This window comes from Epinephelus lanceolatus, chromosome 2, assembly GCF_041903045.1.
Source record: "Epinephelus lanceolatus isolate andai-2023 chromosome 2, ASM4190304v1, whole genome shotgun sequence".
Classification (NCBI taxonomy): Eukaryota; Metazoa; Chordata; class Actinopteri; order Perciformes; family Serranidae; genus Epinephelus; species Epinephelus lanceolatus.
Genome location: NC_135735.1, coordinates 1,014,974 through 1,038,871, shown reverse-complemented (window position 1 = coordinate 1,038,871; position 23,898 = coordinate 1,014,974). Strand labels below are relative to the sequence as shown.

Sequence of the window (23,898 nt, the reverse complement as noted above, 5' to 3'; positions counted from 1 at the left end):
CATCTTTGTTCCACCTTTGACGTCACACAGACGTTAACACATCCAGCGACCTGATGCTCAGCCAGCATCATTACTGTGTCATGCTACATTTGGTGCAGAGCACATTGGGACTTGTTCAGGACTCGAAACTCAATGTTTATGACTTTGGACTTGACTCGGGACTTGAGTGCAAAGACTTGAGACTTGTGACTTGGTCCCACCTCTGTTGAGATGAGTGTATCAGGTGTGTGTTGCAGCTGTCTGTTCATGTTCAGCTCAGACAGTGGAGACAGGAAGCAGCCCTGTGTCTGTGCTTTATAAACCACCAGGAGGGTTTAAACTCATGGAGGACTCTGACAGCAGCTGTCTCACTGAGACACTGTTACTGTCGTCGATCCTGCTGATCAGAGACACTCCATCATTGTCTCTCTGATGCTGTTCAGCGCTGCGTTCACTGACTGTTAGCTGTGACGGCAGCGTAGCCTCAGAGATGAACACATCTGTCTGTCAGACTGAAACATCTGCAGGATGGACTGTGATGAAATGTGCTTCATGGTTCATGCTCCCCTCAGGATGAACCGTGATGACTTTGATCATCCTTTGACTTTTAATGTAGCGCCATCATCAGGTCAACATGTTAGTCTAATACTCAGGTACAGTCGTCAGGTAGGAACCAGAGGGGCCGTCCTACTGATCAACTCGAGGCTGATTTGGTTTGTGCTATCGTCAGTGGAGCCGAACACACAATAAACTGAGTCCACATGAAATGAGCGACAGCATCATCAGCCTGTGACCAGACGCTTCACACGACTTTGTACTTCACATTCCTGCTGACTGACTTGTGCTGTAATTTTATTTTAATTTTCAGCTCTTCAGTCATGTCAAACAGAAACTCAGTGAGGCCTGTCAACATGTATCCAGATATTGTTGTAAACAGATAAATTTCCCTCAGTTTAGAAATAAAGTCCATCCACACGACCAAAATATCTCGTCTCATCAACACTAGAACACTAAACTGACTCCAAACACTGATGTGTGCAGTGTTCACACAGACAGCGTTGCTGCAGAGCTGCTGTGTTTCCATGACTGACAGCTGGCGCTCCACATGTTTATGGAGCCGTGCAGCCGCTGTGTTATCAACATGGACATGTGACAGTTTTCCTTCCACTCCACATCAACAACAATCCCACTCTGGAAAGTGTCCCACCGTCTGCTGGTTCCACTGGTCCTGATCCAGAACTTTTGTTTCTAGTGGACTTAAATCCGTGGGCGCTGAGGTGCAGCAGGAACACTGGGTGCAGCAGATGTCTCTGTTCGTCCCTGAAGTGGTGGTTTCAGTGTAAAGTCGTCATTAGACCAAGCAGTGTTGACAAAACGTTAGCAAAGCGTTAGCCCGCCATTGTTGTTGTTGTTGTTTTCAGCGTTTGCTCGTCACACAAAGCATCAATAGACACTCGATGTAAGAAGATGACATCATAGTCTCCCCAGACGCTCCATTTTACACGTCCACACAGATGAACAGGAAACAGAGTTTTGATAAATCTTGACCTTAGTGGGCGTTTTGAAAAATACCCTTTGTCATGACCTAAAACTCTGTTTGTGTGACGAGAGGCCCAAATGTAGAGGAACATATCTGTTCACAAAAATATCTGGACAGACAGGGCAGAGTTCTTCATGTGTCAGACTGAGCTGTGGCACAGCAGGACAGGAGAAATAAACAAGTGTCCGTACTGTAACATGTCAAAATAAAAACATTGTGTTTTTTCCAAATTGAGTTTTAAGGAGAACAACAGAGGAAAAAATCATATATGTGTCCTTTATTTAACAGAGTGAAGTCTCATTGAGATTAATAATCTCTATTTCAAGAGCGACAAGCCAAGATGGCGGCATGAACATTACATTATTATTACACTGTCACACATCCTGTAAAAATGCAATATGCAAAACACAGGTTGTGTGTGTGTGTGTGTGTGTGTGTGTCCCTTCATATCAGTCTGATCAGATCAGATTGATGGATGAGAGGAGCAGCTGCTGCAGAGACAAACCTTCAGACGCAGCACAATGAACGGTTCAGTTTCACTGTCACCGCGCCTGGTGTTCTGCTGCTCCGTCTGTGTCCAGACTCGCTCTGCGCTGTGACAGCTTGGAGCTCTGAATATCTGAACAGTATTTATATTCCAGCAGCTCCCAATGAACTGTCTAGCTCTTAAAATAGAACACCAGTATGTGGCAGCAGAAGTTTATATTTTGGCAGGCCGCCACAAATGAATGACTGTGTGGGAAACCCTGGACATGGACAATATTAATGGTCCCAGTGTGGAACCCTGGGGAACGCCTTTAAGTAAGAGTAGGACCCAGAACGCTGGACTCACACCTCCACTGCACATTTATTTGTTTTGGTCCAGAAGCATCGAACTTGTGAATCTCCTAGTTTGTTAGCATTAATCTGCACTGATGGATTTATGTTTGGAGCAGATATCTGAGTCTTTAGGAGGGCGGGGGGGGGGTCCAATGTGGATCAACTTTTAGGACTGTATCTCCTCAGTGTTTGGTCATTTAGGTTAATCAAACCATGTTCTAACACTGTCAGATGTTAACATGGAGGAACGAATGAGTTCAGATCTAAAGTGGTGAGGCCTTGTCATCAGTGATGTCAGACTCCTCAGTCTGAACCTGTGGCTCAAATCTTTGACGTTTGATCTCTTGAACCTGAACGCTGCTGGACTCACAGCTGTGTCCCGTCAAATTAAAGGTCCACAGTGATGTTGCTGCTTCCTGCACAGTGTAATGACTCAGTTTGAATCTGTCTCTGTGGAAACTTGAGAATCTCCTCTCTTACTGATGCTGCAACTGTTTTTGTCCAGGAAGTGAATGCAGCGTCACAGTTTAACACCACAGTTATGTATCAGATATTTTTCACGTTCGCACTCATTCCTCAGATATGAGCGGAGCTAAAGTACACTGACTGGGATAAAGTCACGGTGGAGCATCAGCTTGTGTTTCCTCAGGTCGTTATTACTCAGCAGTCTGTGTTTGAACACGCTCAGCTTCATGTTTCTGCTTCCTGTCAGACCTGCTGCGACCTGACGGCCCGTTCAGACTCTGATGATCTTCGCTGGAACACCACTTTATTTATTACTGTTACTCAGATCTGTTCAGACTCTGATGATTCTCCCCAATAAAAAAACATTTTTATTTATGACTCTTATTCAGCGCCATCTCAGCTCCTGCTTCAGATCAAAGTTTAAATGCCGCCATGACAGTTTAAGACAGGAGACTAAATCCCTGTCCAGCCTCCTGCGAGGCATTCAGAGCCCCGCTGGAATCTCCGGCATCAGATAAAGACCAGAGAGCGCCGGCACCACCAGATTACATTCCTCCACAGACCCCCTAATTGTTCCCATCATGCTCTGGGGCCGGACCTGCAGGCCGAGATCCAATGAGGTGATAAGGCCGACACAGAGGCTCAAACATTTTATTCATTCTTCTGCAGTGTTCTGCTTTTTCTGAGCCAGTTTTCTCCTCCTCCTCCTCCTCCTCCTGCCCCTCCTCCTCCACTGAGGGCAGAGTGGAGTGATCATGGAGGAAAAGGGTGGGACCTGTAAACAGGAGATAAGCTGGATGGATGGATGGACGGATGTAATACTAACAGCAGCGTGCTGATAAGAACTGAACACAGCTGCAGGGAAATGGCCCGACGATGAGTTTCATTTTACTCATTGTTCATTGTCCAGAGCTGAGACATGTTAGCCTAGCTTAGCACAAAGACTGGAAACAGGGGGAAACTGTTAGCCTCGCTCCATCAGGAGGGCAAACACCCACTGAGTCATTTTTCGTCACGGGGGGGGTGCAACAACACAGGAAATGTATGCTAACATTAGCCAGCAAGCTAAATAAAGCTGCAGACAGACTGGAGATGCTAATGAGCTAGCAGCTGTTAGCTGGAGAGAAAATGTGACTCTTCTTTATTTTAACATCAGATGTAAGTTTGTGTGAAGTCATTAGATTAAACATGATCTGAGTTCATATGAACAGTCACTCGTTTCACTGCAGCTCATTGACCGACAGAATTGGGCAGCTCCACATGACACAATGACGCGATATTAAACATCCCAGAGGGACATATTAATCATCAGTCATCCACTAATTGGGAGATCAGCAGTTGGATCCGTCAGCCTGCATGTTGATGCTAACTTGCTCCTGGTGGCTGTTGCATTGGTGTGTGAGTGATTGTGAGTGGTTACTGAGGAGCACCCTGTAAAGTAGCCTCGGCCACCAGTATGTGAATGTGTGAATGTGACTCGTAGTGTAAAAAGTGCTTTGAGTGGTCAGAAGACTAGAGAAATGCTGCACCAGTGCAGGTCAGTATATGAAGCAGATAAAAGTGGCTCCACCTTGAGCAGCTGAAAGGATCAGTCTGCTGCACACGTACAAACACTTTGGGAACTTTAAAGGACGACTTCAAACATACAGTGATCATGTGTGTATCACCGTGTGTTATGTTGACTTCATGAAGAAAACTCTTCACTCTTCACTTGTCTCTCATGTCTCCATGGTGTCTCTCATGTCTCCATGGTGTCTCTCATGTCTCCATGGTGAACAGAGGATCAGAAAGGATCAAAACGTTCTTGATGAGTCACAGTGAACAGGTCGACCTTAACAACAGCAAAACTACGTGAACACATCAGTTCACACTCTGACACACAACTGCTGCAGAATAATCAGTCTCATTGATCCAGTCAGACGATCAAACACAACTTTAACTCCAAAGATAATGATTTAAAATACTACCTCATACAAATAGCGCGCCCTGAGCACGTGCACACACGTGAGTATGAGCTCCACTTGGGCACAGTTCAAATCCAGTCTCGTGCACAGACACGCTGCTCCACTGTGCACGAGACCATTTGTACTGAAATCATAAAGTTTTAGGCAAAAGTTTTTACCATGTTTGTTTGCTATGGAGACATGATGAGAGAAGAACAGAGGTGTCTTCACAGATTCAACATGATGTGGTCGGCTTGTAAACGCTGCCGTGAGAACACCAACCAGCTCTGAGTTAACTTCAGTCAGAGGTGTGAGTCCCTCCACCTCTGGACTTCACTCAGTAATATCTGCAGACTCGTAGTACCTGACAGGTGTCAGTGCTGACAGGAAGTACGTTACTGTAAGTTTCACACCTACAGCGTGACAAAGAGTCTGGAGCTTCACTAATGTTGTGTTGAAGTCTTCTTATAAATGCTCCAGAAAAAAGTCTGTGAACGACCTTTGACAGAGTTTTAACAGTTTAAACCATGATGTCATGTGTTGGAACACACACTCCAGCTTCATTAGAGTGTGTACATGTATCCAGAGTGTGTATTCAGAGTGTGTGTTGAGAGTGTGTGTGGCGGTGTTGCTGTTGTCAGAAGAATGCAGCTCTGCTGGTTCAGATACTCTGCAGTGTGTTTTCAGCTGCTCACTATCAGACCTGGTTGTTTTGTGGCCGCGTTGATTCCAGCTTCATACCTGACCATGACTCAGAGCTACGAGACGCTGCCAGCTGAGCCGCAGGACCGGACTATAAATAGACAGAAAGCGTTCTAACGTGACCTCACTTTCACTCAAACACTGTGTTTACTGCACGGAGGAAAAAAGAGAGGAAAGTTGATCTGTTGTCATGTCGGCTGCACAGAGTGTGTGTCGTGTTGCAAAGATCAGATACTGAGGAGTTAATGACAGATAAACATGTGTGACATCATCAGACTGTGACGGTGAGCACCAGGTGTGTTGCATCACAGACGACCTGCAGGACGTCTGTTTAGAGGACGACGATAACATCAGCTGATCAGACATCAGCAGACAGAACGTTACATCAGGAGCGTGTTGATGAGTCCAGCCTGCAGAACAAGTGTTTGTACAAACCACAGATACGTTGTGTTTGAACATCATTATGAAGCAGATACCTTCAGACTTTTCATTTCAACAACGCTGTGGTTCACAGGTGTTTAGCTTCAGGCACAAAGGCCACTTGGTTGTGGTTTGGAAAAGATCAGGTTTGGGTTTAAACCACCTGCAGCTGGATCCACAAAACTGTAGAGTCACAACTAAATCTGTGTGAGCACATTCTCTTCATCAGATTAGATGCACGCAGAAGCGTCCTTAAATATTTGTTTGCATATCGATACTGGTTCCCCTCCATCACTCGTTACACCTGTCAGTGCGTTTCCATGGAAACAGTGAAGTGGAGCTCCAGTCCCAGCTGGACGAGGACATCTAACTGGCCTACTGTCCTTGTCCCAGTATACAAGCACGGGAGGGGAATCCATTTATTGAGCCAAGTATGTGCGACTCCTCTACGATAGGTGGAGATATGCCCCCTTTCAGCTTGTTAGTATTTGACCTTTTTCCTGTTGACCTATTACGTCACAGACCAAACAATGGACAAACAAGTTAGCTACGGTTAGCTAGCAGCTAACTGCTACCATGGTGGACAACTTTACAGCTCTGTACATTTGGTCCGTCCAAAAAGTCACGGCTCTGGATGTAGATTTCTCCATGTTGTTACCGGCTTCTTCTTCTCTTACACATTTAATGCTATTGGACTTCCGGGTCAAAGCCCGGGGCGGAAACTGTGGAGCATGCTCAGAGCGCCTCGGCCAGTTTGGGTCTGATTGACTGTATACATGCAGGAGTCACATGATCTGGGTGTGTTAGTCCCACTGTGACACATTCACTGCAGGAACATTTCACTCACACTGACATGTTTACAGGGATTTTAAAAGTCCAGTTTTAGTCGGACTAATCAAAACTGTTGTGTGTCGGAGCAACGGGCAAAATCTGTGACATAACCAACACACCTGATGACATCACTTTTGGCTCGAGGAAAATGTGATGTGTGTTTTTTTTTTTACTGTGCTCTGAACAATGAACTGAGAAGTTAGACTTAGAGTTATTAGACTTCATCCTGATTAAATGATGAACAGTGTTTCATCACAAACTTCCTCTGAACCTGACGTTCTGCTGATCTGTTTGAAGGAGTCTAACTTACTATGACTCCATGATGGCGATAGCTGTGACCAGACGCATCATGACTTCAGTTTGTCCGTCTTTCCATCGCAGTCATGTGACGTGATATCTCAATTTTTCAAATTATGCACAAAAATTCACTTGGACTCAGTGATGAAGTGATTAGACTTGTGTGTAGTTCTAGTCTTACAGGTGTGTAGTACAGGTGTGTAGTTGTGCTTGTCTCTATGAATGACACTGTGTGTGTGTGATGTAGGTCACTCTCAGTGGATCATGTGTCACTGAGCCACACCTGCAGGACACACAGCTACACTGTGGGTTGGTTTGATTTACGTACATGGAGCACCTTATTAACACGACACAAGATCATGAAACAGAATATAAATGATTTTATTCAGTGTTGACTGATGTTACTGTTTGTATTATTTTCATTTCTGTTTTGTTCTGTTTCACTTACAGACATGAGAATATTAATGTGCTGCAGCGACACACAGTCAGAGGACAATTCAAAACATATGAAAATAAACAGACATGAACAGATGCATGAAGTGATGTTTGACGACCGCTGAGACAGACGTATTAAAGAGATCCACGCACATTATTATACACCGTCCCCTCCCTGCACACCTCCTCTCCTCCGTCCCCTCCCTGCACACCTCCTCTCCTCCGTCCCCTCCCTGCACACCTCCTCTCCTCATTTACTTCTCCTTCAGCTCTGACTCACATTAAACCCACAGTGAAAACAGAAGAAGAATCTTGGGTCTGTAAACACGGAGCGCTCACAGACTTTGTGTCAGATAATCTCTATGATGCGTCAGCGTCGTGACAGGGCGGAGCATTAAATCGTTTAATGAATGAAGTCAGGGAGGAGACGATGTCATGTTCCTGTGCTGAGGCATAATAATAAGTCATCATCATCCTCATAGTGTTGAACATAGTTTGATTTCCTGTCTGTGCCCTCTGACACTCCGTCACCACATCAGACGTCTGTAACGTGCAGAGGACGTGTGATGGAAATGGTTAGCAGAATTTTATAGTTTTGATTTTGGTTCAGTTTTTAATGTTAGTTTCAGTTCAGGAGCCATTATTGTTTCATACTTCATCCCATCCTTGTGGAGGTGATATCTCAGGAACACTCTGAGGGAATTTCTTTAGATCTGGCACAAAGTCATACAACCACAGAGTGGGGTTGGTGGGTGGAGTCATACAACCGGTGATTGTGGTTGCAGGGATTCTAAACTATGTTTTAGTTTTTGGTTCAGCTTCAGTGAAATATGATGACCTTAGTCTTTAGTTTGAGAAACCAGAGGAGTCTCAGTTCAGATCTGATCATAACTGATATCATGACATAATCATGTCTGAATATTTCTTCCCGGTGTTGTTTGATGATGACGGTGTTGATGTAGAAATAACAACCTGACCTCGTCAGCAGAACAGGTTCAGTTGGTTGTGTTTATGTTTCATTACAGCAGCTGATCCAGGATCAGTTTCACTGTCAAACACGACACCAGCTGAGCTTGTTTCCTTCTGTCACACAGACATGAAGGTTCATGTTATAATATGTGTTCAGTTTGAGTGATGCAACGCTTTCAAGGAATACTTTGATATATAAGTTGTCAGTCATCACACTGTGTGCATTTGCTTTTCTTTGATTTGGACAAAAATGCAGCTCAACCAACAACAACTCTTCTGTTTTCACTCCTTTAAGGATCATTCTGACTGATCATGAGATCAATGCTGTGATACTACAGTGTCCTCTGAGATGGTCATCGTATTGTGAAATCTCACACTGCTGTAACCCTAATTAATCCTGTGGAGTTGACAGAGATGCAGTTGGATGCAGATATTTGTGCAGACACTGTTTTCATATCTGAATAACTTGATCCAATTGTTATGATTTAACGCACACTGATTTCAAACCTCAAACTGTGACTCTCTGCACGTTCCTGCACAAACGACACAGATCTTTCATTTTAACTCTGACTTATAAGTGTTCCACTTTAATCTTCATATTTTAATTATAACTTTTATTCTCAAGTATATTTATATTCTTGATTTTTGCAACATTGGCTTTTATTTCTAATTTTAACTTTATTTTTATTTTCAATTTAATTTTCTCTCCCTTTTTTTGGGAGTTTTACAACAAACCACCAAATTACATTTCCTTAACCTACTCAGCAACAAACCAGATTTTGACTCTGAATTTTAACAATCATTCAATTTTATTCAAATCAATAGAACTTTATTTATCCTAAAGGAAAATTCTTGTTTCAGAGAATGCTATAATTACAGTAATACAATTTAATGTTCACAACCAGAGCAACCAGTGGGTTCACCAGGTCAGGGTCACTAAATGGGCCAAATTTTAAGTCATCAGCATGATGAGGATTTATTATTTCAACACTAAAATATATGAACAGTATTTACATCATAAGTAAAAACTGTATTTAAATGGATTTAAAACTGTTAAATGCTTTTTTAATTGGAGGAAGTTTATAATGTAAATTATTGAACTAAAGCCAGTTTGATGTTGTGTAACTGTTTTCACTCCTAATAACTAATCATATAATCATAGAACACCATGTAGAGAAAATAATAGGCTGTTAACATGACTCTGTTGCCCAGATGCATGCTGGGTCTGTCTGTCTGTCTGTCTGTCTGTCTGTCTTTTATCTGACAATGTCTCTCTGTCTGTCCCTCAGTTGGAGGAGTGCACCCTTCAGTTGTCCCCTAATGGAAACTACCTGGACCTGGACTTGTCTCTGGCCGAGCAGAGAGACGAGCTGGACAGCTTCTATGAAGACGTGAGGTACGAACACCTTTGCCTGTCCTCTGTCTGTCTCTGTCTCTCCTGTCGGGGCTGGCCCAGTATGACCAGTTCAGCTGTGGGTGTTTAAAGAGACGCTCCACCCAACATCAGACTGAGCTGACGACTGACTGTCAAATACAGAGTTTAGTTTCACTGTCAGCTGAGGGACAAGGGCAGTCAGGAGGAGAAGAAGTATTCACATCCTTCACTGCAGTAAAAGTACTGATACCACTAGGGATCGACCAATAATTGGCACCGCTGATAGTATCGGCCGATATTCAGCATTTTTATGATAATCGGCATCGGCCGTTTTTTCCACCGATAGCTGACAAAATATGTTTTTTTTAATTAAAATATGTTTATTTTAATTAAAACGCGCTCCTTTGGCTCTCATGCAGCCATCTCTCTCTGCCTGTCTGCCTGAAGTCTCCACTCCGTGCTGTGTAACAAATGTCCCGCCTACAGCCCCCACTGATTGGTTACACGGCACAAGTGAGTGACAGCCAATCAACACTGAAGGTAGATGCAGCGCTGCAGGCACACAGAGAGAGAGGAGCGGAGAGAGGATTGTCCGTGAAGCAGCAGTGTGATGTTTGAAGGCAAGGCAACAGAAAATGTCGAAGTTGCAATAAGAAATCCTCTATGCTGAAGTTCTAAAGACACCACTGTTGATGCTTGATAAACACGCCATTTTCATACTGTATCTCAGTGTCTGTCCCCCCCCCCCCCCCCCCCACACACGGTTGCTCGCGAGTCGCAACAGGCAGCCATTGGAAACAATGATGTCGTCTAAAACTACTTCACATCGGCTGCTAAAGCTAACGGACATGTAGAAGTTTGCTTCAGTGCATTTCAGCTGTGTATGGTCGGTATGGCGCTTGCTTGTGTGTGTGTGTGTGTGTCGCGCTGAGAAGAAACTGTTGTCTGTGTGACAACAGTTTCTTCTGTGGCTCCACAGCCACAGAAGTAGCATCAAATGGAAAAGTAAAGTACAAGTACCTTAAAAATTATCCTTTAGTAAAGTACAAAAACAAACAAACAGTATACTGTTGTATTCAGTCTAATCCCAGGTGTGTTATTCTAAATTGTGACACCAAAATTTTAATTTTTACTGCAAATGAATATCAGTTCTAAATATCGGTTGTCGGTTTTCTTGACTACTAATAATCGGTATCGGTATCGGCCCTAAAAAACCCATATCGGTCGATCCCTAGATACCACTCTGTGAACATACTCCACTACATGTGAACATACTCCACTACATGTGAACATACTCCACTACATGTGAACGTACTCCACTACATGTGAAGGTACTCCACTACATGTGAACGTACTCCACTACATGTGAACGTACTCCACTACATGTGAAAGTACTCCACTACATATGAACATACTCCACTACATGTGAACGTACTCCACTACATGTGAAGGTACTCCACTACATGTGAAAGTACTCTACTATATGTGGATGTACTCCACTACATGTGAAAGTACTCCGTTACATGTGAACGTACTCCACTACATGTGAACGTACTCCACTACATGTGAAGGTACTCCACTACATGTGGAAGTACTCCACTACATGTGAACGTACTCCACTACATGTGAACGTACTCCACTACATGTGAACATACTCCACTACATGTGAACGTACTCCACCACATGTGAAGGTACTCCACTACATGTGAACGTACTCCACTACATATGAACGTACTCCACTACATGTGAAAGTACTCCACTACATGTGAAAGTACTCCACTACATGTGAACGTACTCCACTACATGTGAACGTACTCCACTACATGTGAAGGTACTCCACTACATGTGAACGTACTCCACTACATGTGAACGTATTCCACTACATATGAACATACTCCACTACATGTGAAAGTACTCCACTACATGTGAAAGTACTCCACTACATGTGAACGTACTCCACTACATGTGAAGGTACTCCACTACATGTGAACGTACTCCACTACATATGAACGTACTCCACTACATGTGAAAGTACTCCACTACATGTGAAAGTACTCCACTACATGTGAACGTACTCCACTACATGTGAAGGTACTCCACTACATGTGAACGTACTCCACTACATGTGAACGTACTCCACTACATATGAACGTACTCCACTACATGTGAAAGTACTCCACTACATGTGAAAGTACTCCACTACATGTGAACGTACTCCACTACATGTGAACGTACTCCACTACATGTGAACGTACTCCACTACATGTGAACGTATTCCACTACATATGAACATACTCCTCTACATGTGAACGTACTCCACTACATGTGAACTTACTCCACTACATATGAACATACTCCACTACATGTGAATGTACTCCACTACATGTGAAAGTACTCCGTTCCATGTGAACGTACTCCACTACATATGAATGTATTCCACTACATGTGAAGGTACACCACTACATGTGAACGTACTCTACTACATATGAACGTACTCCACTACATGTGAAAGTACTCCACTACATGTGAAGGTACTCCGTTCCATGTGAACGTACTCCACTACATATGAAAGTACTCCGTTACATGTGAACGTACTCCACTACATGCGAAAGTACTCCACTACATATGAACATACTCCACTACATGTGAAGGTACTCCACTACATGTGAACGTACTCCACTACATGTGAACATACTCCACTACATATTAACATACTCCACTACATGTGAATGTACTCCACTACATGTGAAAGTACTCCGTTACATGTGAACGTACTCCACTACATGTGAACGTACTCCACTACATGTGAAGGTACTCCACTACATGTGAAAGTACTCTACTACATGTGAACGTACTCCACTACATGTGAACGTACTCCGTTACATGTGAACGTACTCCACTACATGTGAACATACTCCACTACATGTGAAAGTACTCCACTACATATGAACATACTCCACTATATGTGAACGTACTCCACTACATGTGAAGGTACTCCACTACATGTGAAAGTACTCCACTACATGTGAACATACTCCACTACATGTGAACGTACTCCACTACATGTAAAGGTACTCTACTACATGTGAAAGTACTCCACTACATATGAACATACTCCACTACATATGAACATACTCTACTACATATGAACGTACTCCACTACATGTGAAGGTACTCCACTACATGTGAAAGTACTCCACTACATATGAACGTACTCCACTACATGTGAACGTACTCCACTACATGTGAACGTACTCCACTACATGTGAACATACTCCACTACATGTGAAAGTACTCCACTACATGTGAACGTACTCCACTACATATGAACATACTCCACTACATGTGAACGTACTCCACTACATGTGAACGTACTCCACTACATATGAACATATTCCACTACATGTGAAAGTACTCCACTACATGTGAACGTACTCCACTACATATGAACATACTCCACTACATGTGAACGTACTCCACTACATGTGAACGTACTCCACTACATGCGAAAGTACTCCACTACATATGAACATATTCCACTACATGTGAAAGTACTCCACTACATGTGAACGTACTCCACTACATATGAACATACTCCACTACATATGAACGTACTCCACTACATGTGAAAGTACTCTGTTACATGTGAACGTACTCCACTACATATGAATGTACTCCACTACATGTGAACGTACTCCACTACATGTGAAAGTACTCCACTACATATGAACATACTCCACTACATATGAACATACTCCACTACATGTGAACGTACTCCACTACATATGAATGTACTCCACTACATGTGAACGTACTCCACTACATGTGAAGGTACTCCACTACATGTGAACATACTCCACTACATGTGAAGGTACTCCACTACATGTGAACGTACTCCACTACATGTGAACGTACTTCACTACATGTAAAAGTACTCCGTTACATGTGAACGTACTCCACTACATGTGAAAGTACTCCACTACATATGAACATACTCCACTACATGTGAAAGTACTCCACTACATATGAATGTACTCCACTACATGTGAAGGTACTCCACTACATGTGAAAGTACTCTACTACATATGAACGTACTCCACTACATGTGAAGGTACTCCACTACATGTGAACGTACTCCACTACATGTGAAGGTACTCCACTACATGTGAACGTACTCCACTACATATGAACATACTCCACTACATGTGAACGTACTCCACTACATATGAACATACTCCACTACATATGAACATACTCCACTACATGTGAAAGTACTCTGTTACATGTGAACGTACTCCACTACATGTGAATGTACTCCACTACATGTGAAGGTACACCACTACATGTGAAAGTACTCTACTACATGTGAAAGTACTCCACTACATGTGAACATACTCTACTACATATGAATGTACTCCACTACATGTGAACGTACTCCACTACATGTGAAAGTACTCCACTACATATGAACATACTCCACTACATATGAACATACTCCACTACATGTGAACGTACTCCACTACATATGAATGTACTCCACTACATGTGAACGTACTCCACTACATGTGAAGGTACTCCACTACATGTGAACATACTCCACTACATGTGAAGGTACTCCACTACATGTGAACATACTCCACTACATGTGAAGGTACTCCACTACATGTGAACGTACTCCACTACATGTGAACGTACTTCACTACATGTAAAAGTACTCCGTTACATGTGAACGTACTCCACTACATGTGAAAGTACTCCACTACATATGAACATACTCCACTACATGTGAAAGTACTCCACTACATATGAATGTACTCCACTACATGTGAAGGTACTCCACTACATGTGAAAGTACTCTACTACATATGAACGTACTCCACTACATGTGAAGGTACTCCACTACATGTGAACGTACTCCACTACATGTGAAGGTACTCCACTACATGTGAACGTACTCCACTACATATGAACATACGCCACTACATGTGAAGGTACTCCACTACATGTGAACGTACTTCACTACATATGAACATACGCCACTACATGTGAACGTACTTCACTACATGTGAACTTACTCCACTACATATGAACATACGCCACTACATGTGAACGTACTTCACTACATGTGAAAGTACTCCGTTATATGTGAACGTACTCCACTACATATGAACATACTCCACTACATGTGAAAGTACTCCACTACATGTGAAAGTACTCCATTACATGTGAACGTACTCCACTACATGTGAACGTACTCCGTTACATGTGAAAGTACTGCACTGCATATGAACATACTCCACTACATGTGTAGGTACTCCACTACATGTGAAAGTACTCCGTTACATGTGAACGTACTCCACTACATGTGAATGTACTCCACTACATGTGAATGTACTCCACTACATGTGAACGTACTCCACTACATGTGAAAGTCCTGCATTCAAACCTTACTAGTACAATATCTAAATGTAGTTAAAGGTAGTTCTGACCGAGTGATCTGAGTGGTCAATAAGACATTTAAAATGCGCTCAGATCAGCAGAACAGCACACCTGGTCCATCACGACAAATATTGCTCCGCCATTTCCATGGCAACGTGACGGCCAGAGCAAAAACCAGATGGCTACAGAACGTATGGTTCTGTTGTTACCGTTGATCTGTACGGTGGAGTTTGATGAATTGGTGTCTCAGTCCTGAACGCATCACTGTGGAGCCACAGGTGACAAATACAAACAATATCTGTAATAACAGAACAAAAGTCATCAGGCGATCAGATTGATCGGTCATTGATACTTATTGTTACTGTTACTGTTGTTGTGCATCATGTGACGTCCTCTGATGATGACACGTCCTGGATCTGATCAGAACTGGTTCAGTAGATCTCATCGAGGATCTGAGAGTCCTGACTGGAGCTGGTTCAGGAACCAGAGCTGATCTGGTGGAAAAGACGTTTCAGTGACTTCCACTGTGAACTGGATGATGGGAAAATAACACACACACACACACACACAGTTTATTGAGTGTGTGTTCCCAGCTGACTGTGTGGCATCTGTAAGCAGAGACCAAGTATAAAAACAGGCTGTACACGTCAGTGTGTGTGTGTGTGTGTGTGTGTGTGTGCTACAATGAGCTAAAAAAATCTCAAAATTGTTTCTTTTTTTAGACGAACACAAACTCTGTCTCTGGTTTCCCTCAGTGTCCCTGAGTCTGCATGATTCTCTTTGTCTGTCCCTCTGTCTGTCTGTGTATGTGTCCTTCTGTCTGTCTCTCTCTCTGTCTGTCTGTCTGTCTCCCTTACTGCCTGTCTCTCATTCTTTCCATACCTCGTGCTGTCGTTCTTTCCATACTCTAATCCCAGCAGGCCACAGTCTGTCTGCGTAGGTTCGTGTGGAAGCTGAGCTGTTCTCAGATCAGTTCAGAGTGTGTCAGTTGTCTCTACCTGCTGTTCTGGGATCAGTTCTCTGGGTCGTGTGTAGAAGCTGAGAGCTTCCTGTGTTGTTGCTGCACAGATCAGATCAGACCTCAGAGCGTGCTGTAATTAAAGATGGAGGACAGAGAATGAGGAGTGTTTCTAAATGTCCCACAGACTGCTCAGTGTGACCGAAAAAGATTTGACATGTCCCAGTACAGAATGTGTCAGATGCAGAATGCCAAAAATATCAAGATGTTCTACAACATCCTGTCACATTCTGCAGTCTGTGAGTCAGCACGTTTCACTGTCTGTTCTGACCCACAATCCTCTGCACAGGGGACAATACGTCACATCGACTGAGCTGCAGACTGATGACAGCTGATTAACAGCTGATTAACATCTGTCACACTGACGGCTGACAGTACATTCAACTAACTGATGACCAGTCGAACAGTAATAACAGGAATATTAATTGTTTATAATTATACATATGTTAGCAACAACAACAAAAGGACGAAACTCTGTTAAACTACAGACATTATGAAATAACAGCACAGCTCTGAGGGTTGACCTCCGTCAGGTGAGCTCAGTGTTTTATCTCCAAGGTAACAGGTATGTGAGTAAGAAGGTCAAAGTTCAGGGTGTGATGTAATGAAACAGTAGTCTGACCTGATTGGCTGCAGACTGTAACAGTCATACTGTTAAAGAAGAGCTGCAATAACTACTGGAAGTAAAAACTATGCAGACACAGAGAGTTAATGAAGCTCCTTCCAGACGTGTTTCTCGTCACACCTGAGTCAGCTTTACAGAAGAGTCACAGCTGGAGCATTGAGAGGTCGGATCTGTTGGAGAAACACGCAGAGACACAAACGAGTGTTCAACCCCGATCAGCACTGTAACATTCCTCCGTTTCATTTATTATTTTTTATTAAACCTTTATTTAACCAGAAAAACTAAAAACATCTCTTTCATTAGTGTCTGAGACAGGCAGTGACACGAAATGAATAATATGCAGCTCTAAATCAAGAAGTCTGAAACACAGAATGAGATTACTACAAAGACTAAAAGTATGTAAATATCTGCTGTGAGTGAATCATTAAAATAACTCAGGGGCAACTGCACACAATCATAGAGAGCAGCTGAAATCCACCCTGACGTCAGCACATAGATGACTGAGTACAGACGTCCTGCAGCAGAGCTTTGAAACAACAGAGAGGAACCAATGAGTTCATCTTTAAATCCTCCTGCAGAAGATCCCACAGATCAGGAGCTGCAGACAGAAATACACGCCTCCGTCCCTCCGCCTCCATCTGCTGAGAGGAGACGATTTACTGGGAGGAGAGCAGGCTGAATCTCCAGAGACAGACCTTCAGCAGCAGCTGTAGAACTCAGACCCCATCGCTGGGGCTCACAGAGGGCGGAGTCTAATCAAGTGTCACCCTCCTGAAAAATAAAACCAAAACCTGCAGGTCCTCTGATGATGGGTTCAGATGACATGACATATTTGTCTGTTCCTACAGTCTCTGTCAGATCAGGTGACTGTGGAGTCACAAAACCGTGCCGTGACTTGGCTGACAGACATGACAGACTACACAATGGTCCACGACCAATCATCAGTGGTCACCTTTGTGTGATGTCATCAGATTATTCTTGTTCTGTTATTATTATTATTATTATTATCATGATTACCTCAGACACTGTGTCTGTTCATATTCCAGCTGAGCTGTTACTGTAGTGATGTAAAAAGTGTCACCAGATGGGCGGAGCTACATTTGAAGTACCACATGAAAACCATGAAGTCACTGAATCCTCCACAGGAAGTTCCTGCAAATGTTTCACAATGAAAGCCTTTTTAGAAAATGAAGAGATTCTCTCAGCTGAAATGATAAGGGGCTTTTAATTTGAAACAGAAACAGGAAACAGAAAAGTCTTTTTTGTCAGAAACAGAAAGTGTTGAGTTTGATTAAACTAAGAACAGAATGATAAATGGTGTGGTGTGTTTGAGATGCAGCTGGTAGCCTCTGCAGCTGTGCTGAGTAAAGACCCAGACACTATCCGTGAGTTTGATTCCTTTATATCCTCCATTATGAAGAAAGAACATTCTTTGCTAGCTTGATGCTAATGGCAGTACTCAGCGGGTTGATAAAGTGCCTCTGCTGTTTCCTCTTTACTCTGTGTGCTAACGTCCCTACAGGAAATATCTAAAAGGCTGGGCTGTTGTTGTCCTACAGTTTCCATGGAAACAGATCGATCTGAGATTTGTAGTCGCTTACGATCCGAGCAGACACCGTACAATGCTGCGTTGGGCCAGTGTGATAGTGTTGTCAGCTTCTCAGTCAGCTCCACCCTCTCACCCAAATATGGTCACTTGTGGCTCCAAAAAAACAAGATGGCGACAGCTGAAGTGCTGAACTCAAGGCTTCACAACAGGACTCTACAAACCTATGGGGGGGGCGTTATGGTGGCTACATCCATTATTTTTACAGTCTGACATGTGTAACAGCAGCAACAGAAAGTTTGCTGATCCGACGGAGAGTTTGTGCTGAGCTGACTGAATTCAAGTTGCTGTTGGAGCAGCTGAAGGTTCGTGTCCTCGGACTGTTAGCCGTTTTATTCCATCTCACTTCAGCTTTGTTTTTCTCAAAACTCATATGACGCCATGTTGTTGGTGGATCACCAAAATAAAAGCCTCAACTTCTTTTCACCTTCACATCGTTCTGCACCTCAGATAATAAGAATCAATTTTTTTAACGACTGGACGTACTGGTCATACTGGTCAGCTTTCAGTGTCACTATGAGGTATAAGTGTGGAACTAAATGTCCCCCTGAGATGCCCCTGGATGTCTCTGCTCTAACTGTCTCTGTGTGTCTCTGCTCTAACTGTCTCTGTGTCTCTGCTCTAACTGTCTCTGTGTGTCTCTGCTCTAACTGTCTCTGTGTCTCTGCTCTAACTGTCTCTGTGTCTCTGCTCTAACTGTCTCTGTGTGTCTCTGCTCTAACTGTCTCTGTGTCTCTGCTCTAACTGTCTCTGTGTGTCTCTGCTCTAACTGTCTCTGTGTCTCTGCTCTAACTGTCTCTGTGTGTCTCTGCTCTAACTGTCTCTGTGTCTCTGCTCTAACTGTCTCTGTGTCTCTGCTCTAACTGTCTCTGTGTGTCTCTGCTCTAACTGTCTCTGTGTGTCTCTGCTCTAACTGTCTCTGTGTCTCTGCTCTAACTGTCTCTGTGTCTCTGCTCTAACTGTCTCTGTGTGTCTCTGCTCTAACTGTCTCTGTGTCTCTGCTCTAACTGTCTCTGTGTCTCTGCTCTAACTGTCTCTGTGTCTCTGCTCTAACTGTCTCTGTGTGTCTCTGCTCTAACTGTCTCTGTGTCTCTGCTCTAACTGTCTCTGTGTCTCTGCTCTAACTGTCTCTGTGTGTCTCTGCTCTAACTGTCTCTGGATGTCTCTGCTCTAACTGTCTCTGTGTCTCTGCTCTAACTGTCTCTGTGTGTCTCTGCTCTAACTGTCTCTGTGTCTCTGCTCTAACTGTCTCTGTGTGTCTCTGCTCTAACTGTCTCTGGATGTCTCTGCTCTAACTGTCTCTGTGTCTCTGCTCTAACTGTCTCTGTGTGTCTCTGCTCTAACTGTCTCTGGATGTCTCTGCTCTAACTGTCTCTGTGTCTCTGCTCTAACTGTCTCTGTGTCTCTGCTCTAACTGTCTCTGTGTCTCTGCTCTAACTGTCTCTGTGTGTCTCTGCTCTAACTGTCTCTGTGTCTCTGCTCTAACTGTCTCTGTGTCTCTGCTCTAACTGTCTCTGGATGTCTCTGCTCTAACTGTCTCTGTGTCTCTGCTCTAACTGTCTCTGTGTCTCTGCTCTAACTGTCTCTGTGTCTCTGCTCTAACTGTCTCTGGATGTCTCTGCTCTAACTGTCTCTGTGTCTCTGCTCTAACTGTCTCTGTGTGTCTCTGCTCTAACTGTCTCTGTGTCTCTGCTCTAACTGTCTCTGTGTCTCTGCTCTAACTGTCTCTGGATGTCTCTGCTCTAACTGTCTCTGTGTCTGTCTTCATTGTGTCCACAGTAAAGGGAAGAAGCCCATCCTGATCCTGAGGACTCAGCTCTCCGTCCGTGTTCACTCCATCCTGGGTAATTATCTCCTCCACGCTGCTCTTTCTTTCCGTGGTCTCCCTGCAGCAGAGGACTGATGACTCAGAGGAAACTCTCAGTCAGGAGACACTTTCCTCTTTCTCTCTGTCCACACTCTCACCACAGTGACGTCGTGTTAGTCAGCTGGGAGGATTTCCTCTCTCCGACTCTGGAGCTGCTTTTTCATACAGACACATCTTGCTCTGCTCAGAGAACACAAACCACCTCCTCACTGTGTGGAGCGTGGATTCACATCTCAGCTTAATGTTCCTCTAATGTTCCCTAATGTTCCTCTAATGTTCCCTAATGTTTCTGCCTCATCTGGTAAAACTAGATGCACAAATGTTCACACAGAGTCTCCTCATAACTTTGTGTCATTGATGGAATCATCGAGTCTGTTAAACTGATTCAGGAGCAGTGATGGTTTTTCCTCCTGACATGAGGAACCCTCTGGTCACAGTTTTTGTCCTCAGTGTCGACGTCAGAGTCACGTTTCCTTCTCAGACTGTTTTAATTTAAGACAGTTCAGAGGCTTCACGAGGTCAAAATCTCGGAAAAAATAAAGTTTTGGTTGAACAGAATTGTTTTTGTGAGCCCTCAGATTTATCTAGAGATCCTCTGGAGGGCCTCAGCTCCAGGGTTTGGAACCAAAACTTTAACATGTGATGTGTTAGCAGCTGTTAGCAGATGTTAGCAGATGTTAGCAGCTGTGAGTAGCTGTTTGCAGCTGTTAGCAGATGCTGAAAGATGTTAGCAGCTGTTAGCAGCTGTGAGTAGCTGTTTGCAGCTGTTAACAGATGTTAGCAGATGTTAGCAGCTATGACTAGCTGTTTGCAGCTGTTAGCAGCTGTTAGCAGATGTTAGCAGTAGGTGTTTGCAGCTGTTTGCAGCTGTTAGCAGATGTTAGCAGCAGGTGTTTGCAGCTGTTTGCAGCTGTTAGCAGATGTTGAAAGATTTTAGCAGCTGTTAGTAGATGTTAGCAGCTGTGAGTAGGTGTTTGCAGCTGTTGAAAGATGTTAGCAGCTGTTAGCAGATGTTAGCAGCTGTTTGCAGCTGTTGAAAGATGTTAGCAGATGTTAGTAGCTGTTAGCAGCTGTTACAGATGCTAGCAGATGTTAGTAGCTGTTAGCAGATGTAAGCAGCTCTTAGTAGCTGTTAGCAGCTGTTAAAGATGCTAGCAGATGTTAGTAGCTGTTAGCAGATGTAAGCAGCTCTTAGCAGCTGTTAAATATGCTAGCAGATGTTAGCAGCTGTTGAAAGACATTAGTAGATGTCAGTTGCTGCTAGTAGTTAGCAGATGTCAGCAGCTTTTAAAGATGCTAGCAGATGTTGAAAGATGTTAGAAGATGTTAGTAATTGTTAGTAGTTGCTAGTAGTTGCTAGTAGCTGTTAGTAGCTGGTAGCAAATATTAAAGATGCTAGCAGATGTAAGCAGCTCTTAGCAGCTATTAAATATGCTGGCAGATGTTAGTAGCTGTTAGAAGCTGTTAAAGATGCTAGCAGATGTAAGCAGCTCTTAGCAGCTGTTAAAGATGCTAGCAGATGTTAGTAGCTGTTAGCAGCTGTTAAAGATGCTAGCAGATGTAAGCAGCTCTTAGCAGCTGTTAAAGATGCTAGCAGATGTTAGCGGCTGTTAGCAGCTTTTAAAGATGTTAGCAGATGTTAGTAGCTGTTAGCAGCTGTTAAAGATGCTAGCAGATGTTAGTAGCTGTTAGCAGCTGTTAAAGATGTTAGCAGATATAAGCAGCTCTTAGCAGCTGTTAAAGATGCTAGCAGATGTTAGTGGCTGTTAGCAGCTGTTAAAGATGCCAGCAGATGTTAGTGGCTGTTAGCAGCTGTTAAAGATGCTATCAGATGTAAGCAGCTCTTAGCAGCTGTTAAAGATGCTATCAGATGTTAGTGGCTTTTAGCAGCTGTTAAAGATGCTAGCAGATGTAAGCAGCTGTTAGCAGCTGTTAAAGATGCTAGCAGATGTTAGTAGCTGTTAGCAGCTGTTAAAGATGCTAGCAGATGTGAGCAGCTGTTAGCAGCTGTTAAAGATGCTAGCAGATGTAAGCAGCTGTTAGCAGCTGTTAAAGATGCTAGCAGATGTAAGCATCTCTTAGCAGCTGTTAAAGATGCTAGCAGATGTAAGCATCTCTTAGCAGCTGTTAAAGATGCTAGCAGATGTTGAAAGATGTTAGAAGATGTTAGTAATTGTTAGTAGTTGCTAGTAGTTGCTAGTAGCTGTTAGTAGCTGGTAGCAAATATTAAAGATGCTAGCAGATGTAAGCAGCTCTTAGCAGCTATTAAAGATGCTGGCAGATGTTAGTAGCTGTTAGAAGCTGTTAAAGATGCTAGCAGATGTAAGCAGCTCTTAGCAGCTGTTAAAGATGCTAGCAGATGTTAGTATCTGTTAGCAGCTGTTAAAGATGCTAGCAGATGTAAGCAGCTCTTAGCAGCTGTTAAAGATGCTAGCAGATGTTAGTGGCTGTTAGCAGCTTTTAAAGATGTTAGCAGATGTTAGTAGCTGTTAGCAGCTGTTAAAGATGCTAGCAGATGTTAGTAGCTGTTAGCAGCTGTTAAAGATGTTAGCAGATGTAAGCAGCTCTTAGCAGCTGTTAAAGATGCTAGCAGATGTTAGTGGCTGTTAGCAGCTGTTAAAGATGCCAGCAGATGTTAGTGGCTGTTAGCAGCTGTTAAAGATGCTATCAGATGTAAGCAGCTCTTAGCAGCTGTTTAAGATGCTAGCAGATGTTAGTGGCTTTTAGCAGCTGTTAAAGATGCTAGCAGATGTAAGCAGCTGTTAGCAGCTGTTAAAGATGCTAGCAGATGTTAGTAGCTGTTAGCAGCTGTTAAAGATGCTAGCAGATGTAAGCAGCTCTTAGCAGCTGTTAAAGATGCTAGCAGATGTAAGCAGCTGTTAGCAGCTGTTAAAGATGCTAGCAGATGTAAGCATCTCTTAGCAGCTGTTAAAGATGCTAGCAGATGTAAGCATCTCTTAGTAGCTGTTAAAGATGCTAGCAGATGTAAGCAGCTGTTAGCAGCTGTTAAAGATGTTAGCAGATGTTAGTAGCTGTTAGAAGTTGTTAAAGATGCTAGCAGATGTAAGCATCTCTTAGCAGCTGTTAAAGATGCTAGCAGATGTCAGTTGCTGTTACCTGCTGCCTGTGAGATGCGTTACAAATCAGTCAGGTCTTTGTGGGTTGGTTCATGCATTGTTGTTGTTGTTGTTGTTGTTTTTTCACAGTGTCAGACTGCTTCCTCTCTGGTCTGTGTGTCTGCCTTGTTAGTCTATGAAAAGCATTGTGGGAACTGTAGTTTGAGTCCTGAAGGAGAGGACTGAGTCACTGAGCTGCCTGTACAGAATAATTCAGGGTCATTAAACTGGATGTTTGATAAACATATTAGATGAAGTCCCTGAGGGCTCCTCTCACAAACAAACAGACGGTCTGTTTATACTCAGCGTGAGACTTTCTGAGCTCTGACTAACATGTCGGATATGAAACATTTGCAAAGCTGATTTTTTACAAGTTTTTTTTACGTCCTGTTTACCCGCTTCTTCTTCTTTGTCTTTGTGCACACATTGCTGCATATCTTGGTGTGTTAGCC

The 23,898-nt window shown here is 43.3% G+C and overlaps 1 protein-coding gene across 6 annotated transcripts in view; it reads left to right on the top strand.

Moving 5' to 3' along the window:
• fhod1 (formin homology 2 domain containing 1) overlaps nt 1–23,898 on the top strand; it is an 86,823-nt gene that overhangs the window by 1,455 nt on the left and 61,470 nt on the right. For all 6 annotated transcript variants that reach the window (XM_033619952.2, XM_033619943.2, XM_078173029.1 and 3 more), the window contains exons 2-3: nt 9,690–9,796; nt 20,243–20,307. In XM_033619952.2, coding sequence (XP_033475843.1) covers nt 9,690–9,796; nt 20,243–20,307 — 172 coding nt within the window. The remainder of the gene's footprint in view (nt 1–9,689; nt 9,797–20,242; nt 20,308–23,898) is intronic.